General features: G+C 34.3%; 2 protein-coding genes across 2 annotated transcripts in view; both read left to right on the plus strand.

Moving 5' to 3' along the window:
- Positions 1-3,376: 3,376 nt before the first annotated feature.
- LOC105216476 (pickpocket protein 28) lies at positions 3,377-6,147 on the plus strand. Its single transcript, XM_029043007.2, has 9 exons — positions 3,377-3,449; positions 3,507-3,669; positions 4,156-4,356; positions 4,426-4,546; positions 4,605-4,756; positions 4,828-5,032; positions 5,101-5,689; positions 5,757-5,899; positions 5,956-6,147. The coding sequence occupies exons 1-9, from the start codon at positions 3,377-3,379 to the stop codon at positions 6,145-6,147; spliced, it is 1,839 nt and encodes a 612-aa protein (XP_028898840.2).
- A 12,031-nt stretch (positions 6,148-18,178) lies between these two features.
- The window catches only part of LOC105216443 (scoloptoxin SSD14), a 28,042-nt gene continuing 22,614 nt past the window's right edge, over positions 18,179-23,606 (plus strand). Inside the window, exon 1 of the mRNA XM_011190925.3 lies at positions 18,179-18,430. Coding sequence (XP_011189227.2) covers positions 18,360-18,430 — 71 coding nt within the window. The 5' untranslated portion in view covers positions 18,179-18,359. The remainder of the gene's footprint in view (positions 18,431-23,606) is intronic.

The following is a 23,606-nucleotide window of genomic DNA, read 5'->3' on the forward strand; positions in this document are numbered from 1 at the left end:
ATAACTCAATTTTGAATTCCATCTGATTCCTTCACTTTATAATGTATACATAAGGAACCAATGAAGATAGCGGAATAAAACATTACACAAATAGTGCATATCATCTCTGGCTTTACTTGAGAAAAAATTGTCGAAAACGGACTATAACTTTTCAAGGCCCCAGATATCGAACATGTTGAACTCAGCGCCTAAGGGTAAATTTTAACCGAAAATATGGATAAATCTCTCTGATAATTTAATGTAATTCAGAGGAAATTGTTTTCTTCTAATAGTATGTCTCTGTTCCAATAATTATTAAAATCGGATAATAAAATCTCCTAGCTCCCATATACCTAATTATAGGTTTTTCAAAAATACGGTGGGCTTTAATATGCATATATGTATTGGTTAATATGTGAGATATCTTAGCGAAATTAAGTGAGTGTATAGTCTTGAATATAGTGTAACTTGCTGGTGAAAATGAATGATATCGGTTCAGGAATTACCTCAGCCCTCATACATTATATAGGATGATTTTCGTTATTCTATTAAACTGTATGACGAATTTATAGGTAAATTTATGTGTTACCTTAATAAAATTTCTTCAATAAATTGCGAGAGTATAAAATGTTCGGTTGCACCCGAACTTAGCCATTCCTTACTTGTTGTCCTATTTTTTGTTATTTTATTATACTCTTAATATGTTTGGTGTGATATATGCACCCAAACCTGAAGAATATCCGATAATTGTTAAATTGAGTGTACTGTGTATTAATGTATAATATATTAATGCGATTCCTATCCTCGTATATTCTTTATGAGTACAGAGTCTTTCTCTGTCGCACCAGATGATTAATTGCCGAAATAGAAAATAGTATGGGATGCTCACCCGTTACTGTGGTATTTCAATAGCGCACTATTTAAATAAACCGACTTGTGAACCTCCCCATATCTTTGATGTGAATTTTAAAGAGACAACTGTGGGATTGAAAGGGTTAAACTGCCTAAAAGTTACTTTATTATTTTCTAGATTTTCTAAGGAATTTTCATTTGTAAAACTGTTGTGTAAAATGGAACCAAATATAACCGTTTTGGATGGCGTTAAGGATTGGAGTACAATTAATGATTTTATTTTAAATGTAAGCTACTAAATATAATGAAATATTTCTTCCAAATATTAGGTCTTGTATTTAACTATTTTTAGACATCACAATCTTGTAAACGTATGTTACTGAAATGTACTTTTGGAGGCGTTGAATACAATTGCACCGAACTCTTCCATCCCGTTATAATGGACGAGGGATTTTGTTGTACATTCAATACATTGGATCCAGTCTACAGATATACAAATATGTTGGTCTTTAACTAATTGTCTCTAAACTTTAATTATTCGAATTTTTTACATTCATTGTTTGGAACAGATCAACTTCTATCAATTATAACAAAACATATCCACCAAACGTCAAGCCCGTGGATTGGTCTTTGGAAAAAGGATATCAGGAACCCTTACCCAAATATTACTCACCGATGAGGTCCATCGGCTTTGGACAAACACTTGGCTTAAATATTATTTTAAATGTGGAAAGAGATGAGTATTATTGCGCATCGGGGAAAAGTGCCGGTTTCAAAGTCACAATTCACAATCCCGGAGATGAACCAAACATACACGAAACTGGTTTACTGCTTGCACCTGGTCTTGAGTCATTCATTCGTATTATCCCCACCCATCTGGAGGCTGATAGAAAATTGCATGGTTTAAGTCGCCAATTAAGAAATTGTGTTTTCGAAAGCGAATTGAAGTTATCAGTATTTTCCCACTACTCGTACGTGAATTGTATGTACGAGTGCAGAACGGAAACCACACTTTCGGTTTGCGGTTGCGTCGCTTCTAATATGGTAACGGAAAATTCGAGTTTAAGAATATGTGGTTACAAAGATTTCCAATGTGTACAAGAGATTAAGTACCTTTTGAAAAATAAAAGATTTGATATTCCATGTGGTCAACGTTGTTGGAGCAGCTGTTTTTCAAAAAAGTTCAAAATTGATATATTTTCAGCTAACCTGAAGAAGTCATTAATGGAGGGTAGTCGCACTCTCGTCGCGAATATGACTGATACTTATGTGGAACAAAATATTGCGATTGCTAACTTTTATCATAAGCGATATGCTTATGAAAGTACGAAACAGTCGCCATACATTGACTCGATTGATGTGTTATGTAAGTTGAAATTGAAGTTACAATATTACAGTTATTATACTACAGCAAAATTACGGTTATATTGTGATACGTCCATAGTTTATTTTTTACGCAAGTCATAGTTAGGGAATGATCCATATACTATAACTTCACATTTGAATGTAAATTTATCTTCAGTTTAACAATTATACTCCACGGAAGTTCTCTTATTTCGTGAGAAAGGTACGAGCCGACTTCGATCGTTTACAGATGTGTCACTTAACACTTAACAATTGGTCACTTTACATAATTATTAATCTAAGATATTCTTAAACATGACTCTTATGACAATGGAATGTTCTGATAAGCTGTAAAATTTTAATTATACAAAGGTCATACTTCACTTACATATGGAAAATAATATATATTTTTTTACTTTGTAGCAAGCATCGGTGGTCTCATTGGAGTTTTTATGGGACTTAGTTTCATTTCTTTTGCTGAAATTATTTATTTTCTCTGCATACGATCTTGGCGAACAAGCTCGGAACGGAAAACCGACGATTCTTGGCGAAGACCGTGTACACTTTTGGCGAATAGACCCAAAACACGTTTCATGAATCCATATAAAACACCAACGTACACATTATATAATCACAAGGAACTCACATCACCACGGAAGATGTAATACTTCATCACTTTGACCAATTGAACGATTAACTGTCTCCTCAATTTACAACCACGAAAGCACTATAGCGACGCTTCATAAATCACGTTAGCTCACGAGTAATCACTTATCAACACAAAGAACGGTTTTCTTCAACTGGCACAGAGCGCGGTATTTACCGAAAAGTGACACAACTATGCACCATATATTTATAAAGGTCAGCTCAAATTGTTAGTAACGGTACTATTTGTCACATTCAAATATTTGCAAGTCAACAACATTTACACCATATTTAGTAGAGTCGTGGGGCAAAAACCCATTTAACTGTTGGAAATATGGACACCTGCAGATCGTTGCATAGAGGTGTGTATTTACCGATTCTCTAGCGTGTCAGCTTGTATTTTACAGTAATTGATTTAATATTTGCCGTTAGTAAATATGATTTGTGGTGCTTTGCGAATATAAATCTTTTCAATGTCTAACACCTGTCTAATGCCTTCATATGTGCGGGAACCATCATCTAATTACAGTTACAGAGTGTTAGTCGTTGGTGCAACATGAGCATTTATGCCGAAGATCGCTTGGTGCAATTAAAACCGAAATTTACACCCGAAAAACCGAAAGTGTTTGGTAAGCTGTTGGAAATATTGAAAAATAACTTATTTTTACTTTTTCTTACTTCTCCAGTACGCCCCAAACATAAAAGCAGCGATTGCTCCAGCGAGGAAATAGAAGATGATCATCTTTGCACTAAGGAAGCGGCTAAGAAAAGTGTTAAATATTATTTACAAAATACAACCTTGCATGGCTTGAAATACATTGCCGAAGACAAAATTACATTACCCGAAAGGTATTTTTAGATTTGAGCGTGTCGGACTATCATATTAAACACTATTGTGCGTCGTAGCAGTTATTTTGAAGAAAAGTTTTGTGACTTTTCAAAAACTTTTTGGTTCAACGAAATAATCTAGATTTAAAATTAAAATAACCATGAACCCCTTTAATTAGTTCAATATGCGGTTGTATATTATAATGAGCTGCACCAAACTTCGCCCTTCTTATCTATGTATGTAACTTAAGAATGGGCTTTCATAGCCAAACCAAATTTTGGTTTTGTGCGGACTGTTTAGTAGATGGTTTATGTGAAAATCGGTCGAGCGCTTTTTCATTTATAATCATTTTTTTTTTATTTGTTTAAATAAATTTGATGTTAAAATAATTTTTATTTCTTATTTCACTCCATATGTAGCGAAACACATAATGGACCGCTAGTACTGCATATAAATACATACATATGTACATTTCTTTTATTTAGAATAATTTCCTTAAATTTCAGAGTATTTTTCGGGCTATCTTTTATTGGCGTGGTTATACTATCCGGTTATTTCATATCCAACATCTATGTAAAGTGGTCCGCTTCGCCGATAATAATTTCAACTAGTGCTAAGCAAACACTTGCCAGCGATGTGCCCTTCCCAGCAATAACCATATGTAACCTTAACCAGGCATCTAAAAGTAAAGTACAAGGCATACCCACGTAAGAACTTATCAATTCAATGATTTACAAACGAAAGTCAAAAGTTGTCTATATAATGAATTTGTTTAGTTCTTTTTATAGACAAAATTTAAATTATTCCTTACTCATGAGCCTCTGTGGACAGAACCAATTGGGAGAATCGTATAATGTTAGAGGTACTTGGGCAAATTTTAAAACCATACTCAAAGCGGTAAAATAATGCTAAAATGTAGCTTCAATTGAGTTATACATTTGTTCTTAAATCTCAGGTTGCTCAACCCTGCGAAGAAATGCTATTGTACTGCAGCTTTGGTGCACTGCAAGAAAATTGCTCAGTTATATTCAACTCCGCTTTAACAGACGATGGCTTGTGCTGTACATTTAATGCTTTGGACCCAATTTTTATGCAACGAAATTTCAGGTAATTAAGAACTTTATACTAAGGTAACTGAAGAAAGACTATTGAATATTTGTTATGCTATCACAATGCAGTGATGAAGACCGCATCTCGCCCAGATCATCTAACCATTTTGTACCGATGGATTGGACACCTGAAAAAGGCTACAATGCTGATCTACCGAAAAACTATTATCCACGTGTGTCAGGCGGCACCGGCAGTCGTCTAGGACTAACAGTTGTTTTGAACTCTTCAGCTTCCGAATATTACTGCACGAAATCGAAGAGTGTTGGTTTCAAGGTAGCTACTCTAAAATATGTAATTAATAAACTTGGTTGCGTAATAACGATTCGTAATTAAACCATCAGATATTGGTGCATAATCCCGCCGAACTACCGAGGGTGACCAATTATGGATTTTTAGTGACAGCGGGACGAGAAGCTCGCATTCCAGTCGAACCGATCTATGAGAACGCTGTACCTGGCATACGCTCCATACGTAAGGAGAAACGTCGCTGCCTTTTCTCCGACGAGGGCGACCTGACCTACTACCGCACCTATTCGCGTAGGAATTGCGAGATCGAGTGCGAAGCGAAAATTTTGATCGATAAATGTGATTGCGTACTTTATTATTTGCCACGCATTAATGCGTCAGCGCGTATCTGTGGACCCAATGACAACGCTTGCACGACTGAGGTCCAAACACAAATCGAGTCGTCGGACAAGAAGGTTACTTGCGCCAATTGCTGGCCGGCATGCTTTGAACTGAGCTACAGGACAACTTTAACATCGACAACGATCACTTACGGGCAATTCTTAACGGCCGATGAGTGGCCGCCCGAGCTATTCAATTCAGCTACGAATTTCTCTGAGATATCTATTGTGAACTTTTACTACTTATCTAGCATATTGCGCAGCACAACTAAATCGGAGATGTTCGGCTTCACTGAGTTTCTTTGTAAGCAACAAAAGATTGTGTAAAATGTAAACAATGGCGGAATATATTTCATTTTTGTACTCTGTAGCCAACACTGGTGGTATATTGGGTTTATTCATGGGATTCAGCATCTTCTCGATTATCGAAATAGTTTATTACGTCACTGTGCGTCCCTATTGCGCTAGCCGTACCATGCAAATGTCTCGTCGCCGTCGTCATAAGAACACGAAAGTAAATTTATTTTACACAAATGTCGGTATGATTAATGATAAACTTTGTCATTTCAGTGGCTGCGCGCTCTTCGGAGTAGAGTCAAGCCAGCAAAGTACGAAGACTCCTCCAAATTTTGGTTGAATGAGATGCAACAGAAAAAGGTCATGAATTACAAAAACTATCGCAATAATTTAAATAATATAGTACTACAACATAAACAAACGCAGAATAATGATGGCATACCGATCTATCCCTATTTGGAGTAAAGGCGAACCAGAAGACATGATGGAATATTATATAAATAATTATGCTTCAGCACACATTTTATTAATCGCTTGCGTCATGCAAAATAAATGTGCGTGTGTTCTCATGTACTTTAGCTATAAAATATATTTGCATAAGTGAAATTTACTTAAACAAACATAAAATAAATTGGGCTCATAGCTTTCTGCACCATTAAGCAGCTAACGCTAATATACGAGTAAACCTCCTTACACATCGCTTAATTCCAAAAATAATGTCGTAACTCAAAAGGCCAAATGTTCAATTGCAATTCGAAGAGTTTCTGTGCCGTTCGGAAACTTGCGACGAAACGTGGACCCACTGGTAAGCTCCAGAGACCAATTAACGTCGAAACTATGGACTTTACCTGTACAAACATGGTATCGATGTTTTTGAAACATCGATAATTCGAATCTAAAAGTATCGATGTTACATTCATTGATGTTTTATGTCGATGCTTTATATTAAAATTTTACTTCCCATTCGTTTTGTTATAAAATAAGGAGAATTCGTTAGTAGAATGTGCGCTTGCACAAGCTGTTGTTTTAAAATTCTGTTAGTTATTGAGAAAAAGTTTTAACAGACAGATAAAGCTACGTGAAATATAATCTATCAATATAAGACGTACTAACTACTATATTTCATTTATTTATGCTTCTGCTTCTGAAATTAGCTTTTTATACTAACTATTAAAATACGTTAAAAAAGTTCAAAATAAATCGTTGTTTCGGTACATCGTTGTTTTAATGACCGTAGTTTTTGATTTCGATGTTTTTTTGAATGGAACCATCGATGTTTCACTTCACAATATTTGCACCCCTACCCACAACTACATCGTCGCCACTACCAAATTGTTTGAATTAGTCGAACTGCTTTCTCATCCACTCTTCGTCGAATATGACTTTATTGTTTCCAAATTTGAAAAGATCACAAACCGATCAGAAATTTGTGTCGATTGAGGAGCTTATGGCACGTTGACCTACTTAGCAGAATTCCAGCAAACGTATTATCCATACGGATTAAAGAATTTGGAACATTTATGCGTCAAACGTGTCCAGCTAAAGGCAGACTATGTTGAGAAATAAATCATAACTTTTGCAAATATTTCTCATTTCTTTTGCCTCATCTGATCATCCTCGTATATAACCCTCGTATATCACTTATGTTACAGTTCTACTATTCTATTGAAAATTTTAAGATGTTATCATCTTGAACTATGGATTTACTTGGACCTTAATATGTACTATTATATTTTACTTGTGTTCATTGAATTTGAGCAGTTAATATAATAACAAAATGTATAAAATGTTTTCCAAACATTGGTCACGGCGCTGATTGTCAAAGCAATTTACAACTGACATTATCGCTTGTCAAATCGAAATTGACACTTAATTAGTGATTGCGCCATGCAATAGAAATGCAGCTCTGATTAGAAAGTCAATAATTATGGATCCACTGACATTTAGCCTTACGCCAAAGGGCGTAATGGACGCACACAGCGAATACAAATTGGTTGAAAACAAATACAATACACACATGTTCAGAGTGCTTGTGTCTGCTTATAAACTGCATGCATACCATATATGAAGGAGTATATATGAAAACATATTTGTTTATAGTTGAAGTGTTTGAATTTCATTTTATCATTACAGTGAAATCTTTCTGTAAAGTACCGCTACTTTTAACGTATGCTCATCACGTGCCTCATTAGCCATTAGGTGGATTTCAGAAATAACTGCAATTAAAATAAAAACATTACAACTGTACATATTGTTTATAGTAGGTTCAAACTTATTAAAGAAAACAAAGAATTGAATATCTACATTGTCTACATTATTCGAGGAATAGTCGGGAAGTAATGATAAGTTGAACAAAATTTGTATTTATTTCATATTTTCACTAATTAGATCTAAAACTATACATATCTTCGACACTAGAAAATGTACCATACGTTTTGTGGTTAGGTTAGATTAGGTTATGTTCAAAGTCTGACCCTCGCTACAAGTGTGGTTAGGCATAATCTTTGGTGAACATCAAGATAACTGAATCTCCAAAAATATAAAAGAAACGTTTTGGCCATATAGTTTTGTTTTTGCGAAAGAAAGGTAATGTACTGTGTCTCTTCAGATCTGTTTTTTATACTCTCGCAACAAAGTTGCTAACAACAAATTTGGTACAAAGGATCGCACTATGAAGGAGCATATTTGGATGCAATTTTTTTGGAGAAGTGGGCGTGGCCCCGCCTTCAAATAGATTTTTTGTATATATCTAGCAAACCAATAAAGCTATATAAACCAAACTTTCTGCAGTCGTTTCTTTTCGCCACTTCTTATACAGTCCAAAAATAAAAGAAATGGGATAACAACCACGCCCACCTCCCATACAAAGGTTAGGTTGAAAATTACTAAAAGAGGGTTAACTCACTAACAAAAACGTCAGAAACACTCAATTTCACATAAGAAATGGCAGATGGAAGCTGCACTCAGATTTTTTTAAAAATGGAAAATGGGCGTGGCGTCGCCTACTTATTGGTCAAAACCCATATCTTAGGAACTACTCGACTTTGAAGACAATCTGAATCGTTTACTTTATAATATATAAAGTAAGCACTAGTGAAGATATCGGTGTAGAACTTTGCACAAATACTACGTTTATAGTGTGACAGCCCCATTCTAAAAATCGCCGAAATCGGATCATAGGTTTTCAAGGCCCCATATATCGAAAATGAGGACTTCGGTGCTTTTATCCTAATATTAGGGTTTCCAACTTTCAATGGAATAACTTTATAGAATATATATGACGAATATGCGGGTCACATTGTGTCTTATATAATATTAATAAATTTAAATAAATAAATTGCGAGAGTATAAAATGTTCGGTGACACCCGAATTTAGCCCTTCCTTAATTGTTTTCCTTTTTGTTTTTCCTCAGTAATATTTCAAACTTTACGTGGTAAATATGTGATCCTAATTTGAACTCAAGGAAACTAAACAGAACGGTGAGCCGAAAATATAGGACAACATTTTGGCCCCAATTTCGACACATCAGATCTTTTCGATGCGCTTTCCTTATAAATTTGAATTCGGTTAAGGTCTCTCTGTTATATCATAGAATAATATGCTGAAATGCAACATATCGGTTGATTTGATTTTCACACATGTGTAATTAGAGAAATCATTAACAGATTGCCTTAGAATTTCTCGAAGTTAAGCAGATAGTGTTACAACATAAATAAATGAAGAAAATCCCTATCGGGGATGGGACGTAACAGGTCTAACCAAGTTTATAGTATAATTGTATGTATATAAAATTCAGTAGATTTTAAAGCTGCTTTTGACAGCATGAAAAGGAGCTGACTTTATACCGTTATGTCTATATTTGGTATCCCCGTAAAAATTATACGGCTGTGTAAGCTAAAGTTTAGCAACACAAAAAGCTCCATCAGTATCGGGAAGAACCTCTCCGAGCCCTTCAGACAAGGTGACTCACTATCGTGTGACTTCTTTAACTGGATGCTGGAAAATATAATAAGAGCAATAGAGCTAAATAGAGAAGGTACAAGAAGATGGAATTGATATTATTGGAAGCAACGACCGCGCCGTTAGTTCTGCTTTTTCCCGTCTTGATAAGGAAGTGAAGCGAATGGGTCTGGAGGTGAATGAGGACAAGACGAAATATCCTGTCATCAAACATCGTACTCGCGTCTGGATCCCACGTCACTGTTGATAGTCACAACTTTGAAGTTGTAGATAAGTTCGTAACGACATTGACATAGTTCGGCTATGCTGGCTAGGTCATGTTGTCCAAATGGACGAAAACAATCCAGCTTTGAAAGTGTTCGATGCAGTACCCGCCGGTGGGAGCAGAGGAAGACCTCCACACCGTTGGAGAGTGACCTGGTTACATGTGAGATCTCCAACTGACGCCGAATTGCAAGGCTGAACAGTTTCTATGCGAATTACAGACACACACAATCCTTCTACGAATCATTCAAAATAAACGATGCTGGTGGTAGCTCAACATACTTTAGTATAATATAATCGACATTTCTATTCTTCAACTATTTTTATTCGAAATATGAAAACAGTTTCCACAAGAGCACATGTTCAGTTTGCGCTTAATCTCAATACATAATTTTTTAGTTGTTTACATTTAATCCAAATTAGCTTAAATATCTAAAAAATTCCATGTCTGCTATTTTTACATCATACTTATTATCTCACACATGAGTGGATAGAACGTGCTGACTCACGCTTATACATATATACATATGTATGTGGATATGCATGTAAGGTACGTATAAGTGAACTATAGTATTTAAAACTCACCGTGCAGGCGGTCATTCTAAAAGTAAACAAAAGTGTACGCATTGTATAGGCATTATAAATTGTTCATATTGCCTGTATGTACACGTATGTATTAATATGCTCTGAAATAACTTCGTTTTTGGTCTTCTTCCCGATACTCAAAGATTGGTTGTTTTGCTCTGCAGGTGCTCCAAGCATATGTAGTATGCAGGTATGTAGGTCAATATGCTCTAGGCAATATTTTTGCATATCGGCAGCATTGAAAAATAACATATTACCCTCGGTGTATTTCCTAAAATTCTACTCTCATGAATTTTCTTTATTTTAGCTCTTGTAGCTTGAGTTCATTTTACATAAGTAAACAAAAAGGAATAAATTATTATATTTATAGGTATTTTTAAAGAAATAAATTTGAACAAAGCTAAAGTATTTACGTTTACTGTTAATAAAATATAATGTGAATGTCAAATAAATATTTATTCTACCCTTCCTTTTGTATTTACTTACGACGAGGCTCTTACAAAAGAATAGGGCTTACAAAACGTTAAAGACGTTATGTAAATTTAAGAAAACATGTTCGAGCTCTCTTAGATTTATTGATTTAATGTTAATTTGTACTCCAAATGATCACATCTGACGACGAAGGATACCAAGAACTTTCATACGCTTTTGAAATAGTAATAGTAGTATTGAGAACAACCTGGTACCTTGAGAATATCAGTTAACAAATAAAATTAAAAATAGCGACCTATAATAATCGATTGAGAAACACCTGACTACACAAAAACTTTTCAACGAATAGTTGACAAGACGACACTCTTTCCCACCCTTTAAAAAATCAGTATGATTAAAAAACCGATAACAAACAATGTTGAGTAAGAAATAGAGATGACGATGAGTAGTTGTTGAGGAAATTGTCAAGAAGAATTACTAAAGTACGAACAAATTTATTGATGTAGACATAGCTTAGATATGTATATCAAAATAATGAGGCTAACCAGACGAAAATACCTGGTATTGAACGTAATTATTTACCTTTTTCGTTTCTTTCACTTATGAGTCCGATGACAAAAGAGCTCTGCTCAAACATACAACATGTATATATTATAAACGAATGAGTTGGAATTCAAAATTGAGTTATATGGGAAGTCAAGAAAATAATATATATAGAATTTCATTAAAATCGGTCGAGTAGTTTCTGAGTTATGGTTTTTGATCCATAAGTAGGCGACGCCACGTTAATTTTCTATTTTAGTCAAATCTAAGTGCAGGTTGCCTCCACCATTTATACTGTAAAATTTAATGATTTCTGACGTTTTTCGTTAGCACTTTTAGTAATTTTCAACATAACCTTTGTATGGAAGGTGGGCGTAGTTATAATCCTAATTCACCTATTTTTATGGTGTGTAGTGGGGTACGTTAGGGAAACGACTGCAGAAAGTGTGGTTTATATAACTTTATTGGTTTACGAGATAGATACAAATATATATAAAACATATTTGAGGGTGGGGTCATGCCCACTTCCCCAAAAAAATGACATCCAAAAGGGGAAACCCTTCCTAGTGTGCTCCTCTGTACCAAATACTACTTGCATACATTTATTTATGGCTAGTTATGACACTTTATATGTTTTGGGGTTTCGCCATTTTGTGGGCGTGGTAGTAGTTCGATTTCGCCCATTTCGAATTGCTACCCTCTCACGGTCCCAAGGAACATAAGTATGTATCAAGTTTCGTCAAGATATCTTAATTTTTACTCAAGTTATCCGTTGCACGGACATCCGGATGTCATGTCTACTCGTCACCCGATCACATTGGTGTATTATACATATATAATCCTATATCTAACTTGTTTAGTTTTAGGCGTTACAAACAACCGTTATATGAACAAAACTCTTTGCGAGAGTATAAAAATCCAATTGTAAATTCGTGAAAGTCACAAAAAGTTGATATGTGATTTTTTTTTATATTTTTGCAAATTGCATAAGTAATTTTCCACCAAATTTTTAAAAAGTCACCGGAATACTACTAAACGCATTTATTCATACCATTATATGTACATATGTATGTTAAATATGTATGTATGCACAATCATGTTCTCGATGTGAAATGAACATAAGAATACGAACTTCAAATGACGAACTCAAACTGAGCGATAAATTCAGTGCTTGTCACAACAATTCAAATGTCTTGCTGAACTGACTGACTTTGCGCCCCCACATGCATGGCCAGACCACTAGATTTATACAAAACTGTCGTATTTAAGTACCCATAAGTATGCTAATATAAATATTATGTGTTGTGTGTATGTGTGGTGACTGAAATTAAGTAGTAGCCGTCAATAGCTAGTTGCTTGCGCATGTGGCAATTTGAGACGCCATTAAAGAAGACCACTTGTGCGAATGTCAAATGGGGATATACAAATAATAAATACACACATACTCTATATTATATACATATGTAGATATGCAAAGTGGAAAATATTTGGGAATATGCATATGTATGCTCTAGATATCTACTTATTTGTGTATTCTGCACTTTGGAGCGCTTAAGTTTAAGTACTCACACATGAAACCCCACTCGTCCAGCTGCGCCGGCTTGTCAATTGAAGCGCATAGGCCACAATTCAATCGACAGCACTTCCTAAGAATAATCGAAATTCATACAACAACCATCTACGAACTAGTCGTAGCGTTAAGACATTTGAAATTTGTAGCACAGATTGTGCGTGGAGCGTGTGGCAGCAAGAGCGGCAGAAGAGTGAAGAAGCCACGCCATATGGAAAACCTCACATGACGCCATGCCGCAAGTGAACTCATTGAACATTTACCAAAAAAAGGAAGAGAGAACAACAAAAGCATACAAAGCAAGAACAACAAAGTAATAAAAAGATCGCGCATAAAAATAGTAAACGTAAATAAACACAAATTTACGTTTTCAGAAACAGAAATTATCAGCTAGTCAAGGATAATTTTGTTGAAAATTGCTATGATTTTCTAATATACTCGTATACATGTATGTATTTATTAATTATTAGGTATATATATTGCACGAAATTTATATTTGTATATAATGTCCTCATGGAAAAAAATGTAGTAATAAATATTATATATATTTGTACATATATGCAAGTTAATACCACTACCAATATATTGTAATTTTAACTAATAGACAAATGTGTCCAATATGTCATTGGCACATTGATTATTAAGTATCGAAGGTCGCCCGAAGGTCGTGAAGCTTGTTTAGTAGATACGACGGGAAGCCAATTTTCCATCTTGCCAAGAGACTTCCCCGAACAAAACTAGAATGTTTAATTTGCATATAGATACAATTTACCTTTATGTATGATAATTTTATTATTTCAGTTTCCTAATATCTGTTCTTTTCGATAAAAAAATGTGCTTGATTAAGAACTCATCAGGTTAGATCATGTTCTTTTCACATTTATCTCCGGCAGTTTGACAGAGAGAATTGATAATTATCAATTAATTAATAGTAAAAAAAATTGTCTTAAAAAAAAGTCTAAATAAAGTTGATATTATGATAAGAGAATATTAAGTGAAGCCCCGATTTATAATGATTCAACTGTAAAGATCAGATCCAATACAAGTGTTAAACCATAAGCGCGCATAAGCATAGTTGAAAGAATCCTAAGTGATGCTCCACATTTGATGCAACTGAAATTGAAGAAACAAACTCTACTTTTTCATCACTCGAAAAAAAGCACACTCGATTTTTGCACGAGAGCACATCATGAATACAATCACAAATCTAGAAGTCCTAGTTCATTTGTTTCCACAGTAGGGATGGCAAGTTAATCAAATGATTAGCATTACTCGAGTATTTTTTTTAGAAAGCGATTGAATCGAATTTAGTATTCTGATTAATCGATTAATTACTAAATAATTATATAAGCTTTATAAAGATGATAAGAAACTATAACAGTGCAGATAAGTGGTGAAGACTATCCGACTCTGAGCCAATACTTGGAATTGATAAGTTTTAGACCTGAAACGAAACATTGCCGAAACATGGGAAGAAATTAAGCTGTTTATCCTAAACTTTTGCAGAATTACTTTATTTAAACATTTTAAATGTTTTTCTTTTATATTTATTTGAACAATTAAAACAAAATTAAAGGGCCAAATAATCGATTAATACCTTGCAATTAATTAAAATTAATTTTTTTCTTTCCATTAACCATTCTATAGATTAACCCATTAAAGCCCAACCATATATGAAATCATTGTTTCTTAAATTCATGTATAAGGCTTTTGTATGAATCATGAAATTAACTCTTTCTTCAAAATAATATTTGCATACTTTCAAGAAGTGTACATTTCGACCTGTACACAAGTGAGTACAATGGGATCGAATGGATTAATCAAGTAATACGTTTTTTTTTCTTTGCTATCCCTAACAGGCACTTGAGAGGAGCGATGGTTGGGGTAGTGTAAGTAGCATTAATGTCAACTTTGACATAACAAGACTCCCATTCACACTACCAGCGAGGATAAATCTAAGATGCCAAAAGGAGCTTTTCTTAATTAAAAACATTTTTTTAAAAGAATTGAAGTAAATAGAAAATGTTGTTTCTTTTTTTAAGTTACCACAAATAACTTAATTTAAATTTTTAAATTATTTCCTATTTTCTACATATACTAGGGCTGCTATATATATTTCTGGCCTAGGCAACACGAAGTGTTGCCAGGTGGAATCTGACATTTCCATGGGAAAGTTTAACATTTTTTAGCATAACATCGCTCAGAACGTTTTGTCATTTAATCGTGAATTGTTTTATTTACAGGGAATTTAAAAATTCATCTCGGCCAAAAAATGGAATTAACTCGTGAACATTTTCGTGCGATCATTTTTCACAACTTTCGACGTGGATTATCGCGACAAGAGTGCATCGATGAACTAAAATTTTTGTACGGCTATGAAGCACCATCCTATAGCACTGTGAAAAACTGGTACAACGAATTCAATCGTGGCCGACGCTCGCTCAAAGTCAAATTCCGTGAAGGTCGTCCAAAAACAGCCGTTGTGCCAGAAAACATCGATGCCGTACGTGAACTGATAATGCAAGACCGTCATGTAACATACCTTCAGATAGAGGCATGCCTATGCATTTCTCTCACCAGCATACATTCGATATTGCATGAACACCTGGCCGTAAAAAAGTTTGTTCTCGTTGGATCCCGCACAATTTGACAATCGCTCAAAAAAAGGCTCAAAAAAAGTGCTTCGAAAATTGGTTTGAGCGCATGCAAAAGTGTATAAATCTTGATGGAGAATATTTTGAAAAACAATAAAACCATTTTCGTTGATAAATATTCCTATTTTCATTATTAGGCCAGAAATATATATAGCAGCCCTCGTATGTATGTATACAATTGTTACAAATAAAATTATGTTTATACGAAACGAATAAATATTCAGTTTATTACATTGCAATTAATTTCAGTTCATGCATGAAGCTCGTCACGACATTGCCTTATCTTTATAACATATGTATGTGTCTGGGTGGTGTGATAATTAGTCCGATTCGATTTAGCTGCAGAACATTCAGTAGCGGACAAAAAGGTGAACACACTAGAAAAGTGTGATCTTTCGATTTTTTTGATTTTCTTTAAAAACAAAGAGTTATATGATAAAATTTGTTAGGCAACTAGATTTATATAAGTATTTCCAACATAAATATATATTTCAGTTAAAAATCAATCTTTTCATTTTCGATTAGAAGCCATTATATTTTGGCCGATATTTGAATTTCAAATATTTATTAAAAATATTCTTAAAACTATACAATAGAAACTCGATCTTTTTTTAATAGTAATTATACTTCGATTTGGCTCGATGGCGTGGTGCAGACTCATCCTGAAAAATTAAGTTGTCCATATAGGAAACGTACTCTTCAATTGAAGGGGCCATCTTCTCCAGTAAGAGCTGTAAATATTTAATTGAGTTAACATTTCCATTAATTAAGGGCAACTTTCCAGCACCATGATAAGAAAAACACTCCCAGATCATTAGGTTCCCCCTAGCCTAACGGTACTTCTGACACATGAATTATAGAAGCACCAACTTTTCTGCGAACGTGCGATTCTAATGTCTTCAACGGTTTTGAATTTGTTCCGAATTCTAATCCACTTTAATATGGTGGTCTAATCTTTGACGATAGCCCGTTCAGGTGCCCGGAGCCAGTTTTGCGTTTTGTAGACCCAGTCTTTGGATATTTTTAAAGGCGATAGTAGTATAAATAAACTTTACTTGTTCACAAATTTTGCATACTCAAGTTCTGAGATCGCAAAGCCAAAATTGCTGTTTTATCAATTTCACTAAATTTTGGCATTTTTGCACTTTTCATTTTATTTGCAATGACGTGTACACTCAGGAAAATTATTAAAAGCGTTTCTTGTATCTGAATAATGTACTTAGTATAATATACACTTTTTTGTATATAAGAGTTTGATTTGTTAATACTATATCGATTTAAAGTCACTGAAAACACAATCTTCTTGATTCTAAAATTTTAATAATCCAACTATGGTCACACGTAAAAACAGCTTAAGTAAAATTAATAAATTTTTATATACACACAAATATACATATATCTCATATACATATTGACAGTAATTATTATCATTATTTTTTAAATCTTTTTCCATCATTTCACATCATCGAAAAGCATTTGCGCCACTGCGTATGTGTAATATTTCGTAATATGGAGTATTTCAACGTCTATATACATACATATACATAGAGATTTCCAAAGCATTCGCATGAACAACAAACACATAAGCAAACCACGAAAAAAATACACAAATTCCCATACATACATACATACATACACTACGTAAACAAACTTTGCTGCCGCTACAACTTGGAGGTGCGATGAGCAACGCCAGCATGACATGAATGGTATTTAAGAATATATATTAGCGAAAATAAAACGACCTGCACACACACGCCTTCGCCGAGCAAATAATTGGCAATGGTGAGCTGGCAACAGGCAAGGTGCGGGAGTCGCCGCCAAAAAGCTGGCCAACGTACAAATAAACAAAGCCCACATAAGCGAGTATCGCGCCATACACACACACACACATACTATACTCGGATGTAGCTGCATACCTGCCCACATACCGCAGTATATGGACGCACACATTCTCAAAGCGGCAGCCACCTATTGTTCAGCGCCAGATTGATCTACTAGAAGCACACAGCCCAACCTGGATGCTGGAGCTGTTTGTTTACTGTCTGCTGCTGCTGCCTATTCAAGTTGTTGCTACATTTTTTGGGGCTCTGTCGTAGCAAATCATCGTCATAGCGGCTCACTTTCAGTTTTGTTGCGTACGCGTGTGGTGTTGAGCGGTTTGATATTTGCAAAGCACTTGTCTGCCGAACGGAGGAGGAACACTAAACCGAGTGATATTCCAAGAAAGTGTACTACAAAGAAATGCCACGAAATATTTTAAGATTTTGAAACAAAAAATTGCCAAAAAATTCAATAGCAAAACAAGTGAACTGGTGAAATAAATCTGCACAGTGTCGCATTTACAATAACAAATGCGTGTTCATGTGTTTTAAAAATAAATATTAAATATTAATTAATTTATTAGCGCAAACGACGCGTGTCATCAACAATCAGTGCTCGCTAAAAACCCGCATGCATAGCTAATTGCATGTGTTTGTGTTCATTTTGTATAATATACATATAGTGAAAATAGCAAACTTGTATTCCTTTAACGCTTGTGCGTAGCACTGTAGTCTCGCATTACGCTCTGTGTAAGCGTGCGTTAAAGTGTGCAAATTAGAGTTTTCCTGCAAAACGGAAATTCTTAATTCCTACAGTTACAGTACAAAGCGAATTGCAAAGCTTTGAGATGCATTCCACGGCATGCAGTGCCTCAGCTTTAAACTCAAACAATTCGACAAACACATCTTCGCCCAATACGTAAGCTTACACTATTCACAAGCTAACTAGTACTTATAGTTACCGTTCGTTTCAAATTTTCATATTGTATGGTGTGGAGTGTGAGAGAGCATAATTATATAGCAAAATAAAACAAATGAATGAAATGAGTGTGAAAAATTCTAAGAAATTGAATACTACTCATTGAAATTATCTGTCTAGAAAATGAAATAATCTAGGGATTATAGTGACAATTAAAGCTACAACTACAACCATTTTTGATACAACGCCATCTTGAACACCATCGTGAATATGTCAAAAAAAACAAAATTTATAATAAATAGGTTTCTAGAGGCATACTCGTAAAAAATTGATATATTTTCAAATCTTGGCTAGCTCCCATGTATCGAATATTAGCATCCACATGCCTCTGGTTGAGTTCATACCAAATATATTCGACAATATATAAGATAGTGAAATAAAATAAATAACTTTTGTACCATATACAGTGGAACTTCCATAACTCGAATTTCTATAACTCGAATATCTCCATAACTCGAACACTAGTATTTGCAATAGCGTTTAGAAGCCAAATTTTCTTCCCTAACTCGAATTTCTATAACTCGAAGTTCTCCATAACTCGAACTCTTGAAGTGGCAATAGAGGGCAACTTTCATACAAATTTCCTTCCATAAATCGAACTTTTCGACAAGGGGATAATACAAAATTTAAAATTTTACTATAGAGGTAGAATTTTAAAAGAGTCCCTCTATATCGTATTGAGGAGAAAAAAATATGATATTACTATAACGGATTGCATAAATCATTTAACACAAGGCATAAGATATAGACGTCAAGAGACAAACAATAGCAAAATGCAACAAACGAAATTACAGAAAACATCTTTTAACGTATGTCCATCACAATTTTTACATTTATTCTATATTTTACAGCTTTTTGAAAATGTATACGTTTTAAGGAAAATTCTATAACTCGAAGTCTCTCTAACTCAAAGTTTATTTGTAGATTATGGTGATTCGAGTTAGAGAAGTTCCACTGTATATGTATCTAAATATTAAACTTTAAGCTAATTCGATTGGTATTATGTGACTCTGAGGTAAAAATTACACATGTCGATCATAACCTTCTTCCAACACCAAATCCATGAAAATTGTGTTAGACAGGTTGGCCTTAAAGTGATTATTTCAGACACAAAGCATACTATTGTAATGCATGCAAAAACTTTTTCGCACAGCCAAATTATTTAATACATTAAGATTATTATTGAGGAAACAGTTATTGCTTTTCGCACAGCAGGTTACTCGATTATCGATCAGCTGTTATACATATTTGATTATTCTGTTCAGACCAAATTCGTAAGTTTTATCAGCCGATTGCTATTTTATTAATAACCACAACCAAATTTCCAGCAGAGCTCCATTCCAGTTTCAGCTCGATTTGCATTCGATTAAAAAGTAATGTAGGTAAATAAAATTTTTCCTGTGTATATAAATCAGCGCTTTAATTGCTATCTCTTACCAATTTCGCCGAATTACGAATGTATGTATATTCATACTTCGCACATTCTAAATCATACAAGTTGCAAGATTGAGTGATAATAATATTATATATGGCTGCACTCGGCTGTGGATCGTTGGGAAACCTTCATAGGAAATTGTTGACAACCAGCAACTTCGAAATTTCAAGTGTTGTCAGTCCTTATTAACAAAAATATTTTTATGCTTACTATAAATTTGCGCAAGGTAATCGACATAATCGACCATTATTAGTTAAATATATATATATATAAATTTTTGACAAATTGTAATAAGGGGGAAATATGATTTGAAAATGTATTTCTGACAAGAAGAGCCTCTAAACTCGTGCTTTTGTAGTGCTTACTCTTTGTTGGTTAACAACTAGACGCACTCAATAAATAGTAGCAAATGGTCGTTAGCATTATCATACGAGTATTCTTACAGCGTTCACGGGTATCCGCTTTAAATCTGCTGACATCTAAAATAACCGTTATATAGATGTAGAATATAGATATCCACTGCTTTCTTCAATTCTTACTTTAAACCTCTAAGAATAATATGTAGTATGTCAAGCTACCTCCAGATATGTTGGAGGTCATCTTATCTTCTTGCAGCTTTTAAGGTAATAGAACACTCAATAACGGCAAATAGGGTGAAAACGTGTAAGAATTCAATCGTGAATGAATAATCTGAAATTCAGGCGAGACAGTCGATATGCTATTGTTTATTTGTTTATGCACTTGTGGGCACATGTAAAGTGTTCGAAGCAAGTGGGAATTTGCTTTATCCGATATAATCTGAAAGGTTCCCTGCGGTCAAGTGGCGGTGATGTGATGTAAAGTACTTCATATGTAAACAAAAAATTTAAGTTAATATAAATATACCAACACCCATAAACTGCAATATATATGTAGGTATGGATGCATCTGGTGTTAGTTCATACACCCAGTATATCGAATTGTTCGAAGAAGTTCATATGAAAGCAAGTTTCACTAGTAAATGTTAGAGGAGCAACTTTTTTCACGATTACTTTATTCTCAAAATTGTTTTGGAATATGTGCAAAGTGGGATAAAAATCATGATCCAATCTACATGGGACTAAATTATTAAATTTTTTTTTAATTTATCTACATTTGTGAGACATTTAATCTACCTTAGAAAGTGTTCCCACATAGAGGATTTTAGTACTATTAAATAATAAATACGGAAATGTATAAGGATTTGTATACTATGATCCGAATGAAGACGAGTTCGTTGGATGATGGCTCTATCAGTTTAAATTGAACAGAATTTAAATAATTTTATCAAGCTAATTAATGAAAGCAACAAAAAATTAATAATAAATCTCGTGTACGGCATAAGTTGATATCAGTTATATGATATTTCCGTTCTAATATTCCTTTCTAATAATCGAATGCCCGAGCCGAGAAAAGCCAGAAGCGCAAGATTGCACCGCAAGTGCTGTCAATCTGTTCGATTCGCTCCTTTCTAACGCTTGGGGAATCGAAGACTTACTTAGCTCTATTTAACTCATTTCGTCCTTCAATCTAGGATAATCGATTTTTTTAAATATGCTATAGGTGAACATATATTATAATAAATGCTTGCAGTTAAAAAGTACTAGGACTTAAAACTAGTGTAGCCCCTTGCATTTCACTGCTGGGTTCGACTGCATATCCGCTGAATGCAGTTACAACAACACTGAAGTATACCTACACAAGGTAAATATTATTTGAAGAGGAGTGGATTCTATGTATGGTATAGAATGTGCGCGCCTTTGTAAGAGTATCTGCACTTGTTGTCTTGTTTAGTTAAGGAAATTTATTGATGCACAAACATGAACTTTTTTTATGTACAGAAGTGTGCGTTAAAAATAATTATCGTCTTAAGTAGTTGATTTGTTTTGGTAATGCCTTAGTGAATTTTCCAAATATTATTTCGAGCATGGAAGATATGTGCGTACATGCATATATATGTACATATTTCTTGTATATAAATGGAATTTCTAGACGCGTGGCAAATTTTTAGTTCAAAATAAGCGTATAAATTATGGTGTAATGAGTTTGGTATTTATGTGTTTAACTGGCAGCTTTATGCTGCTATGTACAACATACATTAAATACTAAATACCAGCCAAACATGTGGCTGCAGCCATCTGCTTAGCCTTTTCCAATCGCGCCGAAAGAAACAATCGATTCGGTCAGTGCAAAACTCGTAGCGTGCTTTAATTGCCGTCTAAATTATGTTAGTGCTTTTTTGGCAGAGACCATGACGTTACGCTTACACATTTATTTATTTGCCGTCTGTCTGCGTCTGCTTTCGTTTCCAATTTGCCATAAGCTTTGGCAGTTCATAAGTTAGGCATAATGAAGTCGTACATCCTCGTGCTGCCGAGCGAACCCATCAAATAAATTAGCTCAATGACAAGTTCAATTATTTCGCTGGCGACCTTATTAAAGTGTTGATGCTGACTATGTTTTAAAACGTTTTTTTTTTGTTGTTTTTAAGTTTTTAATTTTTTGTTTTCTTTGTTTTAAAGATCATATTGCATAATACCATTCCCCCACATGGTACTATAGAACTCCGCAGACAGTGTATTCACACACCCGTTCTCGCTAAGCCACTTAATATTAAGAACAAATAATCTCTTTGCTGCCCTTGAAAAGTTGAGTTGTCTGGTGCCTTTAAGATGTATTGTCATGCTCAAGCGTTGCATATATGGATTGTGCAGACATATCTACACCCACCTCTGCGTATGGCTAGCATTTCAGTATTATTATTATTAACGTTTCGACGCCCACACTTTCTCATCGTCACACCTCGAGCATATAATACACATGCATATGTATACATATATGAGTGTGGATATATGAAAAATGCGAAAAATAATCGATTAAATACTCATTTAGGTAATTTGAATGCATGATTAAAATAGTAAGGTGGACCTAAGTTCGGACGGAATAGAATATTCGATACATTTGGCAGAATGAAAATATTAATTTTTTAAAGATATCTCCGAACCTTTTTTTAACATTCATTCTTCAAGGAATTTTGTCGAAAATACTCATCTGTCATATACAAAGTAAACAGATTAATACATATACATATGTATGTACTACGTATAGTATATTTACATACATATGTATAATATCGCAGCAGCTTAATTTATTTATGGTTTTATTATTTCATTTACTCATTCCTTTATTCAATATTAACCCAATTATGTAATTTGTTAGCAAAAGGTGATGTCACTGCCAACCATAAATCAATTGAGTGTCTGTTGCGCTAATTGTTCGATTTGAACAACTAAATTCTCGATATTCACACAGCCAATTGCTGTAGATCAGCATCAGCACAATTGTTCTTTCGATCGTAACGAAACCATAAAGCAGTCATTAACAGAATATGCGCTCAAGCACTAATTGCAAAACCAACACGCAGGCACGAATGAGCGGAAATTCACACACCATTTACATGAGGCAAATTAGAATTTTACAAAATAAGCGCAAAAAAAATCGTAAAGTAAATAAAATGGCAATAATAAAATTCAACAACGAGGCATGCTTCAGATATTTATAATTTTGAAGTTAATATCCAACATTATAGCCCAATTATTATCAAAAATCTATAAGATATGAAGGGGTTTTTGGTTACCTAACGTTCTCAAGGATGAAGAACAT

The sequence above is a fragment of the Zeugodacus cucurbitae genome, chromosome 5 (assembly GCF_028554725.1).
Source record: "Zeugodacus cucurbitae isolate PBARC_wt_2022May chromosome 5, idZeuCucr1.2, whole genome shotgun sequence".
Classification (NCBI taxonomy): Eukaryota; Metazoa; Arthropoda; class Insecta; order Diptera; family Tephritidae; genus Zeugodacus; species Zeugodacus cucurbitae.

What these genes read in the sequence shown, in the direction of transcription:
- LOC105216476 (XM_029043007.2), top strand. Translation starts at nt 3,377, where the DNA reads ATGAGCATTTATGCCGAAGATCGCTTGGTGCAATTAAAACCGAAATTT. An exon ending in AAAATTACATTACCCGAAAG is followed by an intron (nt 3,670 to 4,155) that starts GTATTTTTAGAT and finishes CTTAAATTTCAG; the next exon opens with AGTATTTTTCGGGCTATCTT. An exon ending in CGAAGAGTGTTGGTTTCAAG is followed by an intron (nt 5,033 to 5,100) that starts GTAGCTACTCTA and finishes TTAAACCATCAG; the next exon opens with ATATTGGTGCATAATCCCGC.